Here is a 16004-nt window from a genome sequence, read left to right as displayed (position 1 = left end):
CCATTTCCACTAAGATCAGGAACAAGACAAGGTTGCCCACTCTCACCACTCTTATTCAACATAGTTTTGGAAGTTCTAGCCACAGCAATCAGAGAATAGAAAGAAATAAAAGGAATCCAAATCGGAAAAGAAGAAGTAAAGCTGTCACTGTTCGCAGATGACATGATGCTATACATAGAGAATCCTAAGGATGCTACCAGAAAACTTGTAGAGCTAATCAATGAATCTGGTAAAGTAGCAGGATACAAAATTAATGCACAGAAATCTCTGGCATTCTTATACACTAATTATGAAAAATCTGAGTAGAATTAAGAAAACACTCCCATTTACCACTGCAGCAAAAAGAATAAAATATCTAGGAATAAACCTACCTAAGGAGACAAAAGACCTGTATGCAGAAAATTATAAGACACTGATGAAAGAAATTAAAGATGATACAAATAGATGGAGAGATATACCATGTTCTTGGATTGGAAGAATCAACATTGTGAAAATGACTCTACTACCCAAAGCAATCTACAGACTCAATGCAATCCCTATCAAACTACCACTAGCATTTTTTACAGAACTAGAAAAAAAAATTTCACAATTTGTATGGAAACACAAAAGACCCCGAATAGCCAAAGCAATCTTGAGAACGAAAAATGGAGCGGGAGGAATCAGGCTCCCTGACTTCAGACTATACTACAAGGCTACAGTAATCAAGACAGTATGGTACTGGCACAAAAACAGAAATATAGATCAATGGAACAGGATAGAAAGCCCAGAGATAAACCCACACACATATGGTCACCTTATCTTTGATAAAGGAGGGAAGGATATACAGTGGAGAAAAGACAGCCTCTTCAATAAGTGGTGCTGGGAAAACTGGACAGCTACATGTAAAAGTATGAAATTAGAACAATCCCTAACACCACACACAAGAATAAACTCAAAATGGGTTAAAGACCTAAATGTAAGGCCAGACACTATCAAACTCTTAGAGGAAAACATAGGCAGAACACTCTATGGCATAAATCACAGCAGGATCCTTTTGGACCCATCTCCTAGAGAAATGCAAATAAAAACAAAAAAAAACAAATGGGACCTAATGAAACTTAAAAGCTTTTGCGAAACAAACAACCCAATCCAAAAATGGGCAGAAGACCTAAATAGACATTTCTCCAAAGAAGACATACAGATGGCCAAGAAGTACATGAAAAGCTACTCAACATCACTAAGTATTAGAGAAATGCAAATCAAAACTACCGTGAGGTATCACCTCACACCAGTTAGAATAGGCATCAACAGAAAATCTACAAACAACAAATGCTGTAGAGGATGTGAAGAAAAGGGAACCCTCTTGCACTGTTAGTGGGAATGTAAATTGATACAGCCACTATGGAGAACAGTATGGAGGTTCCTTAAAAAACTAAAAATAGAATTACCATACAATGCAGCAATCCTACTACTGGGCATATACCCAGAGAAAACCATAATTCAAAAAGACACACGCACCCCAATGTTCATTGCAGCACTATTTACAATAGCCAGGTCATGGAAGCAACCTAAATGCCCATTGACAGACGAAAGGATAAAGAAGATGCGGTACATATATACAATAGAATATTACTCAGCCATAGAAAGGAACAAAATTGGGTCATTTGTAGAGACGTGGATGAATCTAGAGACTGTCATACAGAGTGAAGTAAGTCAGAAAGAGAAAAACAAATATCATGTATTAACGCATGTATGTGGAACCTAGAAAAATGGTACAGATGAACCAGTTTGCAGGGCAGAAGTTGAGACACAGATGTAGAGGACAAATGTATGGACACCAAGGGGGGAAAGCCACGGGGGTGCGGGGATGGCGGTGTGCTGAATTGGGTGATTGGGACTGACATGTATATACTGATGTGTACAAAACTGCTGACTAGTAAGAACCTGCTGTATAAAAAAATAAATTTCAAAAATTGAAAAAAAACAATAAATACATGTTGAATTTTAAAATACTGTTTCTAGTGGCTTACACTGAAATTGCAGCAATGCTTAATTTTTATCTCAGATTGACTTTCAATAGGCTGCAACTCCTGACAAAAAGATTCTCACTTCAGAATATAACATAATTTCCTTTAAATAGGAAACTTGCCCCAAATTTAGAAACAGTCCTGCCACAGACTAAAAATAAATACAGACTTCATTTATAGAGTATCTATTAACCTTACAACATCCGTATGAGGATTCCCCATTTTACTAGCAAAGCAACTAAATCCCTAGAAGTAAATAATTTGCCCAAGGCAACAAGCAAATAAGAAAATTCAGCTCAATCTAGTCATTTCAATTCTTTAGTTTAAAACTATTTCAAATCTGTCCTTATTTAAGAATGAATTAAGCCCTCACAGACTTCTTTCTCTCAGTTTCCAACCACAGCTACTTCTTAATTCACCCAGTATTTTCTGAGCTCATACTATGTCAAATATTTTTCTAGGAGGTGAGGATAATAATGTAAACAAATGAAAATCCTTGTCTTCATGAATTGACATTCTATTATAGGAAGACAGGTAATAAATAAACAAATGTACAAATAAATAAATAAATAGGAATGTGGGGGAGGTGTTATCTCCTTTTTAAAAATAGTCATCACTTATTAATAAATTGACTTGAAGTGAAAGACTGAGCTGTGTGGATATATGAAAAGACATTCCAAACAGAGATAAATGTGAATGCTAAGGCCCTGAGGCAGGACTGTGCCTAATTTGTTTGCAAAATCGCAAAAAGGCTACTATGACTGGAACAGAGAGGTAATGGGGGTCAGATGACAAGACCCCTCATAAGGACTCCAAGTTTTATTCTAAGTGTGAGGGGAAGGTATTGAAGGCTTCTGAGCAAAGAATTACAAGATCTAATTTCAAAGGGATCACTTGCCTTCTATATTAATAGAAACAAGATGAGTCTAATGCCATTATGAGCATACTACAATAATCCAGATGATGTTGGTTGGCTTGGTTCAAGGTAAGAGTGGTGTAAGTGGCAAGAAGGGTCGGATTCAGGAGTTGAAAGCACAGAATTCCTAAAGCCATGCATATTGATGAAGTCACTACAGCAGTCATGAGAGCACCCATTAGACAACTTTTTCAATTGTAAAATGTGAGCAGACAATGACGCGTCTGGAATCTTTTAGTAAGAAAAGCTTGGTATAACACTGAATGGGGAGCCAGAGGCCTGAAATGACATCTCAATTGATCTCAGATAAATCTCTAACTCTTGAGCCTGCTTCTATATCCATAAAATGAAATAATAAAAACTACCCTACTTGGTAAAACAATTCAATTCTACAAGTAGCTAATCTTTATTTTGTGCTTAGCACATACCAGGCACTGTGTTAAGAACTTTACTTGTATTATCTTATTTAATTGTCATAGCCCAATAAGCGAGGTGTCGTTATTTTTATCGACTCCATTTAAATGATAAAGAAACTGAGATTTGGGGCTTCCCTGGTGGCGCAGTGCTTAACAATCTGCCTTCCAGTGCAGGGGACATGGGTTCGATCCCTGGTCCAGGAAGATCCCACGTGCCACGGAGCAATTAAGCCTGTGTGCCACAACTACTGAGCCTGTGCTCTAGAGCCCATGAACCACAACTATTGAGCCCACGTGCCACAACTACTGAAGCCCACATGCCTAGAGCCCATGCTCTGCAACAAGAGAAGCCACCGCAATGAGAAGCCCGTGCACCGCAACGAAGAGTAGCCCCCACTCGCTGCAACTAGAGAAAGCCTGTGCACAGCCACGAAGACCCAATGCAGCATTAAGTAAATAGATAGATAGATAAATAGAAACTGAGGTTTAAAGAGGTTAAATAACTTATCCAATATCATCTAACCAGTAAGTGGCAGTGCTAGACCTAGTGACTCCAAAAGCCCACACTTAACCACTAAGCAAACTGTTACCTTTAATTACTGACCAACTACTATGTGCAAGAAACTGCATTAGGCACAACAGTAAATAAGACAAAAATGTCCTCAGTATCATGAAGCTTCTAGTTGCAGAGAAGGGACACATGAAAAATGTTTAAAAATTCCTTTATTATAGTTAAAATATTTATTTTACCATTAAACAAACACATCGATAAGCCTTCTTTAAAGTTTCTGTAGACCAGCTAGAATAAAGATTTGTGTCCTGAACAACCAACAGATCAAAGAAAAAATTAAAGGGGAAATAAAAACGTTTCTTGAGACAAATAAAAATGGAAAAACAACATACCAGAACTTGTGGGATACAGCAAAAGCAGCTCTAAGAGGGAATTTCATAGCAATAAATGTCTACATTAAGAAGCAAGGAAGATCCCAAATAAACAACCTAACTCTACCATAAGGAACTAGAAAAAGAAGAAAAACTGACCCCAAAGTCAGCAGAAGAAAGGACATAATCAAAATCAGAGCAGAAATAAATGAATTAGAGATCAGACTCACAGTTATAGAGAACAAACTAGTGATTACCAGTGGGGAGAGGGAAGGGAGGAGGGGCAATAGAGGGGTAGGGGATAGAGAGCTACAAACTATTATGTATATAATAAGCTACAAGGACATACTGTAAAACACGGGGAATATAACCAGTATTTTTAAAGAACTATAAATGGGGTATAACCTTTAAAAATTATACATCACTATATCGCACACCTGAAACTTATGACATAGAATACTATTCAGCCATAAAAAATGAGAAAATCCTACCATTTGCAATGACATAGATGGACCCTGAAGGCATTATGCTAAGTAAAGTAGGTGAGAATGACAAATACTGTATGATCACTTATATGAGGAATCTTAAAAAAAAAAAAAAAAAAAAAACCCTCATAGGAAAAGAAATCAGACTTGTGGTTATCAGAAGAGGGGAGGGGAAAATTGGAAGAATGTGAACAAAAGGTACCAGCTTCCAGTTATAAGATAAGTAAGTACTAGGAATGTAATGAACACTGCTGAATGATATATAAGAAAGTTGTTAAGAGAGTAAATCCTAAAAGTTCTCATCCCAAGAATATTTATTCCTTTTTTATTCCTCTTTTTTTCTTTCTTTTCTTTTTATTTTATCTATATGAGAAGATGTTAGCTGAACCTACTGTGGTAATCATTTCACAATATATGTAAATCAAACCACCATGCTATACACCTTAAATTTATACAGTCACGTATGTCAATTATTTTTCAATAAAACTGGAAAAAAATAAAAGTAGTAACTTGAAATTTAAAAAAAAAAAAGATTCTTGGGCATGGAAATTCTAAGTATTTCCTAGTCAATGTTTAACACTTGCTATAGGGAAATTTACTCTTCTGATCTAACAGTTTGGACTGATTCCTTCTTTAGTACAGGTTAAAAATCTACATCTTTACTCCTCAATTAGATAATCTGTAAGTAAACTGTGAACCAAATACTTGATGCAATCAAAAGCAAGTTGGTAAGAATATTCTTAACAAGTATTTTTAAATTGGTAAAGAAAAATTTTAATTAACAATATACTGGATTGAAAACAAGAGGTTTTGGATGGCACGAAAACCAAAAAGGAGTCAGAAGAAAAAGAGATTATAGACATCTATGCTGGTATTGGCACACTGATTTTACATCGTTGCTAATCTAAATTCAACTACAAAATGTTTTTTCCATGCTTCCAAGTTTTCTTTCACCCCAGGCCATTCTTTCCTACTACTATCAAATATCCATTCCACCCCAACTTCTTCCTTCTCCCAAGAATTGACTTTTCCTGCTTCATGTACTACATATCTTCCCAAGCAGTCCCCGGTTTATATTCCCTGAAAATACATTTTTCACATTCTCTTTATACATGTCATACAATTTACCTACACCAACCATTCCCTAAGCCAACTCCTAGCCATTCCTTCAGACTCAGTTCCAATGTCACCTGCTTATAAAGCATTCCCCAAACTGATGCCTCTATACCCCAACTCAAGTTGGTTACTCCTTTGTCTAAGATCCTATTTTCAAACAATATTGTTATTACTATTATTATTTGCTTACATGCCTTTCTCTAAAAGAAACTCCTAGAAAGGCAGTATGATGGTTTTTAAAAAACCACGCATGCCCCAATTCAATTTTTTATCACCAGATCATGGCACATGAAAGGTACTCAATATTTATCTTGATAATGCACATATCCAGACTAATTTCAAACTCAGGAAAGGGAAAGTGAGAGGAAAAACAGAACTATGTAAAACAGCAAATTGCAGGCTTCCCTGGTGATGCAATGGTTAAGAATCCGCCTGCTAATGCAGGGGACACGGGTTCCAGTCCTGGTCCGGGAAGATCCCACGTGCCGTGTGCCACAACTACTGAGGCTGCGCTCTAGAGCCTGCGAGCCACAACTACTGAGCCCACGTGCCACAACTACTGGAGCCCATGTGCTTAGAGCCCATGCTCCTCAACAAGAGAAGCCACTGCAATGAGAAATCCTTGCACCGCAATGAAGAGTAGCCCCCACTCGCCGCAACTAGAGAAAGCCCGCGTGCAGCAATGAAGACCCAACGCAGCCAAAAATAAATAAATAAATTTATAAAAAAAATAAAATAGCAAATTGCAAAAAAGACTTCCTTCTAACTAGGATCTTGTGAGACTAACTATATAATCCAAACTCTTTCCTACATCATGGGCCTCTACTCCTTGATATTCCTTCCTACCTTCACAGGGTGACTACTCTGTCATAAATTCTATTAATGACTCAGGATTGCCTTCTTCAATTTAAATATAATCTTGTTTTTCTAAGCTATACAAAATCATACCATTTCTTTCTTTCCTTATTTATCAAGAATGATGACCTATTTCCCTGTCTGCATACAAACAAATATCCCAAGTATCTATTTAAGAACAGATTGATTTATGATTCTTTCCTTCAATATCTAGCAGTGTTTTTACTGTTAAGGCTGGGAATCTGTATTTCTAGGTTAAGAAATTAATTAGTACTCAGCAACAAGATACCTATGGCTAGAACAGTTCCTAATACATAGGAGATATTCAGTAAATATGGGAGAAAAAAAGAGGAAAGAGAAAACCAAGGGGGAAAGGAGGAAGTCTGGTACATCCTGTAGTATTTGCTAATTTATTTGTCACTCCAAGTGGACCGTTAACTTCTAATCGGCAGAAACTGTGCCATTTTCACCAACATATATCCCCAGTGCCTAGCACAGTATCTAGAACATAACAAGTTCTCAGTATCTATTTGATAAGTGAGTAAATCAGGGGTCAGCAAACTTCTTGTAAAGGGACAAAGTTATATTTCAGTAAATATTTTATACTTTGGTAAACAGTAGATATTTTATGCTTTGTGGTCCATGTACTCTCCATAGCAGCTTCTCAAAACTCAACTCTGCCATGGTAGCAAGAAAGCAGCTATAGATAATAAGGATGGCATGGTTGTGTTCCAATAAAACTCTGTTTATAAAAACGTGAGGTATTTTACCACAATTTTAAAAAACAAAAACAAGGTGATAGGCCACGGTTTGTCGAGCCTGGGATGAATGAATGAAGTCAGACTCACAGATGTAAGGATTTGCTAAACAAATGGAGGGAAAGAAGAAGAGAGAGAAGAGGAAAGGAAATAGGGAAGGAACGAAAGATGCATGGTATCTCTGCCTAAGGAATATAATAAGAAAAATAAAAAGAGCTGTACTTGGGGAAAAAAAAGTTATGAAACATGCATTTTCCTCCAAATAACTAAAACACATAGTATACTTTTTCAAGTCGAAAGATGTGATCTCTTTCTAAGCGTTCTTCTGCTTGTTTCAAGCCTAGCCTCTGCTCAGGTGTCAATGTAGATTCATCTATCACAGTGGCATTTTCTAAATAGTCCATCTCTGAAGAATTTTCTTTATTAGATTCATCGTTCTTCATTTTACCTAGAAAAGGAAGCAATCACTTAGTTACCATCATCAGAATTGATAAATTAAAACATTTTTAATGAAAAACAGACATTCAATTTATACACATACAGAAAAAATATTCTTCCTTTATGTTTTCCTTCATTGTGCACATTGGTATACCTATGTAAAATATAAGTAAAAGATATACATGATATCAAAATTCACAAAGAAAAATCTACTTCATGGGTCAAATGCCTATTTCTTCCAACCAATCTATATCAAAAAAGACAAATATGACTGAGACTCACTATACAAGGGTAACATAACATAACCATTTTGTCAAATCTCTGAAGTAAATATGATATAAAGCTACTTTAAGTCCCAAAGATGACTGACTGAACTGAAGTCACTTCAGTGACTTTATCACTATACAAAAGAAGCTAAAAGAACATATATACTCCAGACCACAGACTCACATGAGGCTCCTTCTTCTTTGCTTTCACTGAACTCATGGATATCTCCACCACACCAATATTTTTTCTTTGCTTCTCTGCCTCCTAACTAGATTGTGATCTCTTTAAGGCACAGACTATGTGCTTTCTTTTCTATCTTTGCATTTCCAGCACCTACCAATATATACTTAGAATATAGTAGGTTCTACCACCAGTGTGATTTTTTTAAATACAAATAGAATCATGTTACTCTCTTGCTTAAAATACTTAACAGGCTCTCATGGAGTTCAGAATAAAGTTTAAACTCTTTAACAAATAACACACAGTGCTTGCTCTCTTGAAGGCAGTCAACAGTTTAAATACAATAATCCCAAGTTGTAGTAAGTGCTATAAAGGAGAAAAACAAGTAACTGAGAGGGAAACAAACTTTAGATATGGGGGTCAGGGAAGGCTTTTTTGAGACTTTAAGCCAAGACCTCAAAAAAAGAGAGCTAAGTTGTCTATATCTCTAATCGTATATCCTGCTCTAACACTTTTCACTTCATTCATACCAAATGTGCTAGAATGGATCACTGCTACTCCAAGTATCAATGCCTGTACATGTTTTGTTCCCTCCACCATCAAGGCCCTTCCCACTTCAACTAGTTATGTTTACCTGTCCTGCAAAATTCAGTTTAAGCATCAACTGTTTCAGAAGACAGTCTTGGACTTCCCTGGTGGTGCAGTGGTTAAGAATCCGCCTGCCAATGCAGGGGACAAGGGTTCGATCCCTGGTTTGAGAAGATCCCACATGCCACAGAGCAGCTAAGCCCATGTGCCACAACTACTGAGCCTGCACTCTAGAGCCCACGAGCCACAACTACTGAGCCCACGTGCCACAATTACTGAAGCCCATGTGCCTAGAGCCCGTGCTCTGCAACAAGAGAAGCCACTGCAATAAGAAGCCCACACACCACAAGAGTAGCCCCCGCTTTCCGCAACTAGAGAAGCGTGCGCGTAGCAACGAACACCCAATGCAGCCAAAAATTAATTTTAAAAAAAGAAGACAGTCTGATATTCTTTATATTCTCATAGCACCCGCTATTATCTCACATTTTCACAGCAATGTAATTTGTATTTATTTATCTACCTCTTACAATTAGATAATGAATTCCTTGATGCTAATGACCAGATCTTATCCAACTTTGTACCTTCAGATTTTAATACAATGCCTAGACCAGAGATGACACTTAATAATAGTGTGTTGAATAAAGAAATTGATTTGGATGTATCTAAAAGCACTTCTAAAAGTAAGTGCTCATAGATAATCAATAAACCTCTCCTCTCTGCCCTCAAAAGCCACTCTACATGCCATCTACAAGAACCCTGAAATTCACTTCTCTTTTGATAGCGCTAATTTTCTGAATAGTGTGCCTCTCTTTGGAGGTGATGTGTCTCCTACCACAAGAGGAGCACAAGAGGAATATTATTCAGCAATGAAGAAGAATGATGTACTGATACATGCTACAACATGGATGAATCTTAAAACATACTAAGTGAAAAAAGCCAGACACAAAAGGCCACATGTTGTATGATTTCATTCATATAAAATAGGCAAGTCTATAGAGACAGAAACTAAATTAGTGGTTGGCAGTGCCTAGGAGGAGAGGGTAATGAGTAGTGACTGCTAATGGGTATGGAGTTTATTTTGGGGGTGGTGAAAATATTCATGATTTAGACTGTCGTAATGTCTACACAACTTAGTAAATATACTAAAAAACACTAAATTGTATATTTTTAAATGGCAAATTTTATGGCATGTGAATTATATCTCAATAAAACTAATATAAAAAGGTAAATAAAAATTTTAAACATGACAGATGATAGTAAGAATTATGGAGAACAATTAAAAAGGTAAAAGGAATAAGGAGGGCTTCCCTGGTGGCGCAGTGGTTGAGAGTCCGCCTGCCGATGCAGGGGATATGGGTTCGTGCCCCAGCCCGGGAAGATCCCACATGCCATGGAGCGGCTAGGCCCATGAGCCATGGCCGCGGAGCCTGCGCGTCCAGAGCCTGTGCTCCGCAACGGGAGAGGCCACAACAGTGAGAGGCCCGCATACAGCAAAAAAAAAAAAAAAAAAAAAAGGAATAAGGAGTGCCAGAGGTGGAGGTGAGGTTTGTAAGTTTTAGATAAGTGACCCAGCAAAAGGCTCACTGAGAAGGTGAAGGAGGTAAGAGAGCTAGTCATATGGACATCTGGGGGAAGAGTGTTCCAGGCAAAGGAAAAAGCAAATGCAAGAGCCATCAGGTGGACATTTCCCTTCACATTAGAGGAACTGCAAGGATATCATGTGGTTGGAACAGAGAGAAACGATGAGAAGTAGATAAATGAGGGCAGAGAAGTTGGGGGGGAGTGCCGAAGATCACAAAGGTCACAGCAAGGACACTAGCTTTTACTCTGATATATGGGAAACCATTGAAACATGATGAATAACATGATCTGAATAATTTTAACAGGATCATTCTGGCTGCTATGTTGAAAACACAAGGAAGGATGGTATAAGTGAAAGTAAGAAGATGAGTTAGGTTCTGCTGCTCAAAAGCATGATCCTGACCAGCAGCATCAGCTTCATTCAGGAGCTTGTTAGAAATTCAGTATCTCAGACTCTAGATTTTCTAAATCAAATATCTCAGAGAATGGAGCCCAAGAATTTTCTTTTAATTAATTTATTTATTTTTGCTGTGTTGGGTCTTCGTTTCTGTGCGAGGGCTTCCTCTAGTTGTGGCAAGCGGGGGCCACTCTTCATCGCGGTGCGCGGGCCTCTCACTATCGCGGCCTCTCTTGTTGCGGAGCACGGGCTCCAGATGCGCAGGCTCAGTAGTTGTGGCTCACTGGCCTAGTTGCTCCACGGCATGTGAGATCCTCCCAGACCAGGGCTCGAACCCTTGTCCCCTGCATTAGCAGGCAGATTCGCAACCACTGCGCCACCAGGGAAGCCCAGAATCTGAATTTTAATACAATTCCCAATTGATTCATATGCACATTAAAGTTTGAGAAGCCCAGATCTAGTATATTCTCCCTTCAAATATTCACCAGGCTCACTCTCCCACCTCTTACCTTCAAGTATTTGATCTAATGTCACCTTCTCAGTGACAATTTAAATTTGAAACACCACCACCAGACACAGCAGCATCATTCCTTATGACCTTTCCTCTTTTATTTTTCTTATAAGATTTATCACTAACTTATTATATACTTTTTTTATTTACTATGTTTGTTGTCTGTCTCCTCCCACTAGAATATTAACTCTATAAGTAAGTATAGTGTTATCTGTTTAGTTCATTGTTATATTCCTAGCAACTAGATCAGTACCTGCACATAGCAGAGACCACCCAAAATATTTACGGAACGTACAAACGGCAAAAGGAAAAATGGTGGAAGTGCTAGGTGGGAGCTAAAGTTGGACCTAATGGAGATTAATCCACTAATCTTTTGGCCACACTACACAGTTTGTGGGATTTCAGTTCCCCGACCAGGGATTGAACCTGGGCCCTCAGCAGTGAGAGCCTGGAGTCCTAACTACCAGACCACCAAGGAATTCCCATATAAATCATTTTTGGGTTTTTTTCGGTTTTTCTTTTTGTGAGCCGCACCATGTGGCATGTGGGATCTTAGTTCCCCAACCAGGGATCGAACCTGAGCCCCCATGTTGAAAGCGCCAGAGTCTTAACCACTGGACCACCAGGGAAGTCCTAAAACATACTTACCTACTTGGTATCAAGTGGTTTTTTGTTTGTTTTATTTTGGCCACACAGCTTGCAGGATCTTAGTTCCTCAACCAGGGAACGAACCCATGCCGCCTGAAGTGAAAGCACGGAGTCCTAACCACTGGACTGCCAGGAAGTCCCTCATTCTTATTAGTTTGTTAAAACAAGTCTCCCGAAAGGACCTCTATTTGGTCTACTAGCTTCCTTAAGCTATTTCAACTTGTTCTCCATGTTAACAAATAACAAAACTGCATTTAATTGGAGAAATAATAATAATAAAGGATATTCATTGCCATTGCCTGCCTACTGTGTCAGGGACTACATGAAACACTCTATTGAATTATTTCACTTACTTTATAACAAAGGCAGCAGCGTCTCCACATTTTAAAAAAAGAGGAAACTTAGACATGTAAGCAGCTTATCCAAGATTACAAAGTTATTAAGTGGGGAAGATAAGATTCAAAACCTATGAAATTTTACTTCAGAGTTCACAATCTTAACCACCTCACTCTGTCACCTTATTTTGTCACTTTTTTCTTTTTTTTTTTTTTTTTTGCGGTACGCGGGCCTCTCGCTGTGGCCTCTCCCGTTGCGGAGCACAGGCTAAGGACGTGCAGGCTCAGCGGCCATGGCTCACGGGCCCAGCTGCTCCGCGGCACGTGGGATCTTCCCGGACCGGGGCACAAACCCGCGTCCCCTGCATCGGCAGGCGGACTCTCAACCACTGTGCCACCAGGGAAGCCCATACCTATGAAATTATTAACATTTTTTCTTACATACAAAGGTACCTCTATTAAATTTAAAAAAGGTTTGTCAATAAACCATCATCTGTGTACCACCAGAAATAAAAAGAAGCTATTTCTGAACTCTTTGTCAGTATTTCTCAAAGTGTGGTAAATAATGATTTAGAAATAGCTTTTACTCTTTATACATCAAGAAAAGGTTTTATTCTTTTAGCCACAGAAACATCAGGATAAAAGACTGCCAAGGAAAATTCATTAATTTAAACAAAATTAGGATTAAAGTACTCAAAAGACATGGACAATATTTATAAACAAGTAACGCTAAGATCAAGATCTCATAAGAAAATGAATTTTACAATGATAATTCTCAAGTAAATTGCAAGTGTCCTAGTGAATCTGTTTCCAGTTTTGCTCCTGTCAAAGAATTTGCTGAAAAGATAAACATATAAATTTATATATATATATATGATCACAGTGCTACCTTAGTTAAAACTCTTCAGTGGCTTCTCAAAACACTCATAATAAAGTCCAAACTGTTTATCATATCCTAAAAGGCCCTTTACTTGCCAATTCTTGTGTGCCTTTACAGCTACATCTTTTGCCACATTCCCCCACAAGTCCCTGTTGCGGTCATACTGAATCTCAGTCACACTCGCAGTCTCACATTTATATCATGCATTTTCTCAACCCAAAGTGTAAGTACCTCAATTAAATCATGTACTTTCTCGATTCTAAGTTTTTGGCACTGAACTAAATTACCACCTTACTTATCTGTATCATCCTCATCTAACTTGAAGCTTCCTAGAGGTCTGGGGCTGTGTTTTTTTTTTGGTTTTCCTCTGTAAACACATGCGTGACATATAATGGGAACTCAATACATACATGTTTGGCGAATGAATGAGCAATGTACTACCAGGACCATTTAAAAGAAGAGAGAGAGAGAGAGAGAGAGAGAGAGAGAGAGAGAGAGAGAGAGAGAGAGAGAGTGTGTGTGTGTGTGTGTGTGTGTGTGTGTGTGTGTGTGTGTGTGTGTGTGTACACATCAACTATAGGAACCACTAAACCTGTATTTGCACAGGCTTTGTACCTCCCATAATAAATGTTTTCAACCTAAGACACCATATTATTGTCCTTTTTGTAGTTAAAATAGTTAAAATCAAACTAAGGATAATCTAAAGAACATTAATATTAAAAAATCTCTCCAAAAATGTGACTTGTGGAATAATCTAATTTGTACTTACTCAAATCATCCAATATGTCTTCAGTTCCTGAAGCACTATCATCAGAATCACCAGTATTATCTGTACATGTTTGTTGCTTCTGAGATTGTTGTGAGTTTTCGAGAGCAGATTTTTCTCCCTCTGCAACATCAATATTCACTTTGTCCAGAGAAGTAAAGGAGCTTGGAATTTTTTTACCAATCTGCTGTAATTCTGTCTGTCTCATGTTTTCTTTCAACAGTAAACTGGGTACCTTCTCAGCTTCTGCTGGTAAGCTGGGCACCTTTTCTGGTTTCATCTGAGAACCAGGTGCTTTTTCTGCTCTCCTCTGTGAATTAAGTGTCTTTTCTGCTGCTGTTGCCTGTGAGCTGGGTGCCTTTTCTGTTTTCACTGGTGAATTAAGTGACTTTGGTGATTTTTCTGTTTTTGCCTGTAAACTGGGTGCCCTTTCTACTTTTGCCTGTGAAACAGGTACCTTTTCTGCTTTCACCGGTGAATTCGGTGATTTTTTTGCTTTGCAGTGACTTTGATCTCGAAGGACTAACCCCAAATCTTTAGGGCCTGGAACACTGGCAGCATTTACTTTACATGATTTAACTTCTGTTTTTTCTATACAAATATCATTTTGCTTATTCTTTTTACTACTATTCCTATTTGGAGAGTTGGTCCCAATTTCTTTTATGGATTTATCATTTCTAGCTTTCAAAGTTTGATTAGTTATAAATTTAACTGCTTTGCTTTCTTCAGAAAGAGCCCAAGCATTCTTCTTTGGTTCATGATTTTCATTTTCAGAGGTCTTAGACTCTTCCATTATTTGAAAACCTGCTTCTTTCCAACTGTGATATTGTAAAGTGGCAGATCTCCAGTAGTCTGAACTGCTTCAAATCCAGTTTAGGCAAGCAAACTATTGGATTAAAAAAAAAAAAAAGTCTGTTATTTAAAATGCAAAACCCATTTCTAAAAAATTGGTTACACATTAAAAAAAACTTTTACACTTTATTCTCAAAACTGAATAGCGGGGCTTCCCTGGTGGCGCAGTGGTTAAGAATCTGCCTGACTGGGGCTTCCCTGGTGGCGCAGTGGTTGCGCGTCCGCCTGCCGGTGCAGGGGAACCGGGTTCGCGCCCCGGTCTGGGAGGATCCCACATGCCGCGGAGCGGCTGGGCCCGTGAGCCATGGCCGCTGAGCCTGCGCGTCCGGAGCCTGTGCTCCGCAACGGGAGAGGCCACAGCAGAGGGAGGCCCGCATACCACAAAAAAAAAAAAAAAGAATCTGCCTGACTATGCAGGGAACAAGGGTTCAAGCCCTGGTCCGGGAAGATCCCACATGTCGCGGAGCAACTAAGCCTGTGCACCACAACTACCAAGCCTGCATTCTAGAGCCCGCATGCCATAACTACTGAAGCCCACGCACCTAGAGCCCGTGCTCCGCAACAAGAGAAGCCACAGCAATGAGAAGCCCACGCACGGCAACGAAGAATAACCCCTGCTCGCCACAACTGGAGAAAGCCACGCAGCAACGAAGACCCAACGCATCCAAAAATAAATAAAAATAAAGTAAAAAGCTGAAGAGTAAAAAATAAAAATTTTTAAACTCTGAAAACTATATGAGAAGGAGTTAAAATCCACTTAGTAAATAACAGCGAAACGCCCATAAAGGAGGTTCTAATGTAATTCTGGCACTATGACATCAAAACAAGGGAACTTCAGAAGTAAAATGCTGTTTTACATTACTCAATAAGAATTTCAACTAAAAGGGAAATAAAACCTGCAACTGATGTACCACAATTAACATAAAAGGAAATGGAACAAAAATAACACAAGAATTCCAATCTATATGCAACAGAGGGAATCAGCTTATAGAAGACTAAGTGGTAAAAGTAACAGAAGAACTGCAATCCATATGCAACATAGGGAATCAGTTTATAGAAGACGTGGGTAAGGTCTTTCCCACATGACTTTCCTACTAAATACTACCTATTTATACCACTAACCTACT

The 16004-nt window shown here is 38.5% G+C and overlaps 1 protein-coding gene across 8 annotated transcripts in view; it reads right to left on the bottom strand.

Moving 5' to 3' along the window:
• Positions 1-16004, bottom strand: part of TUT4 (terminal uridylyl transferase 4) — a 153058-nt gene that overhangs the window by 100319 nt on the left and 36735 nt on the right. For all 8 annotated transcript variants that reach the window (XR_003679635.2, XM_028489393.2, XM_024119799.3 and 5 more), the window contains exons 2-3: positions 14029-14911; positions 7719-7882 (exon numbers count right to left, since the gene is read on the bottom strand). Coding sequence is in view for 7 of the 8 variants with exons in the window: in XM_028489393.2 (XP_028345194.1) it covers positions 7719-7882; positions 14029-14818 (954 nt within the window). In the remaining variant the exon portion in view is untranslated. The remainder of the gene's footprint in view (positions 1-7718; positions 7883-14028; positions 14912-16004) is intronic.

Source organism: Physeter macrocephalus, chromosome 4 (assembly GCF_002837175.3).
Source record: "Physeter macrocephalus isolate SW-GA chromosome 4, ASM283717v5, whole genome shotgun sequence".
Classification (NCBI taxonomy): Eukaryota; Metazoa; Chordata; class Mammalia; order Artiodactyla; family Physeteridae; genus Physeter; species Physeter macrocephalus.
This window is presented reverse-complemented; position numbering and strand designations above follow the sequence as displayed.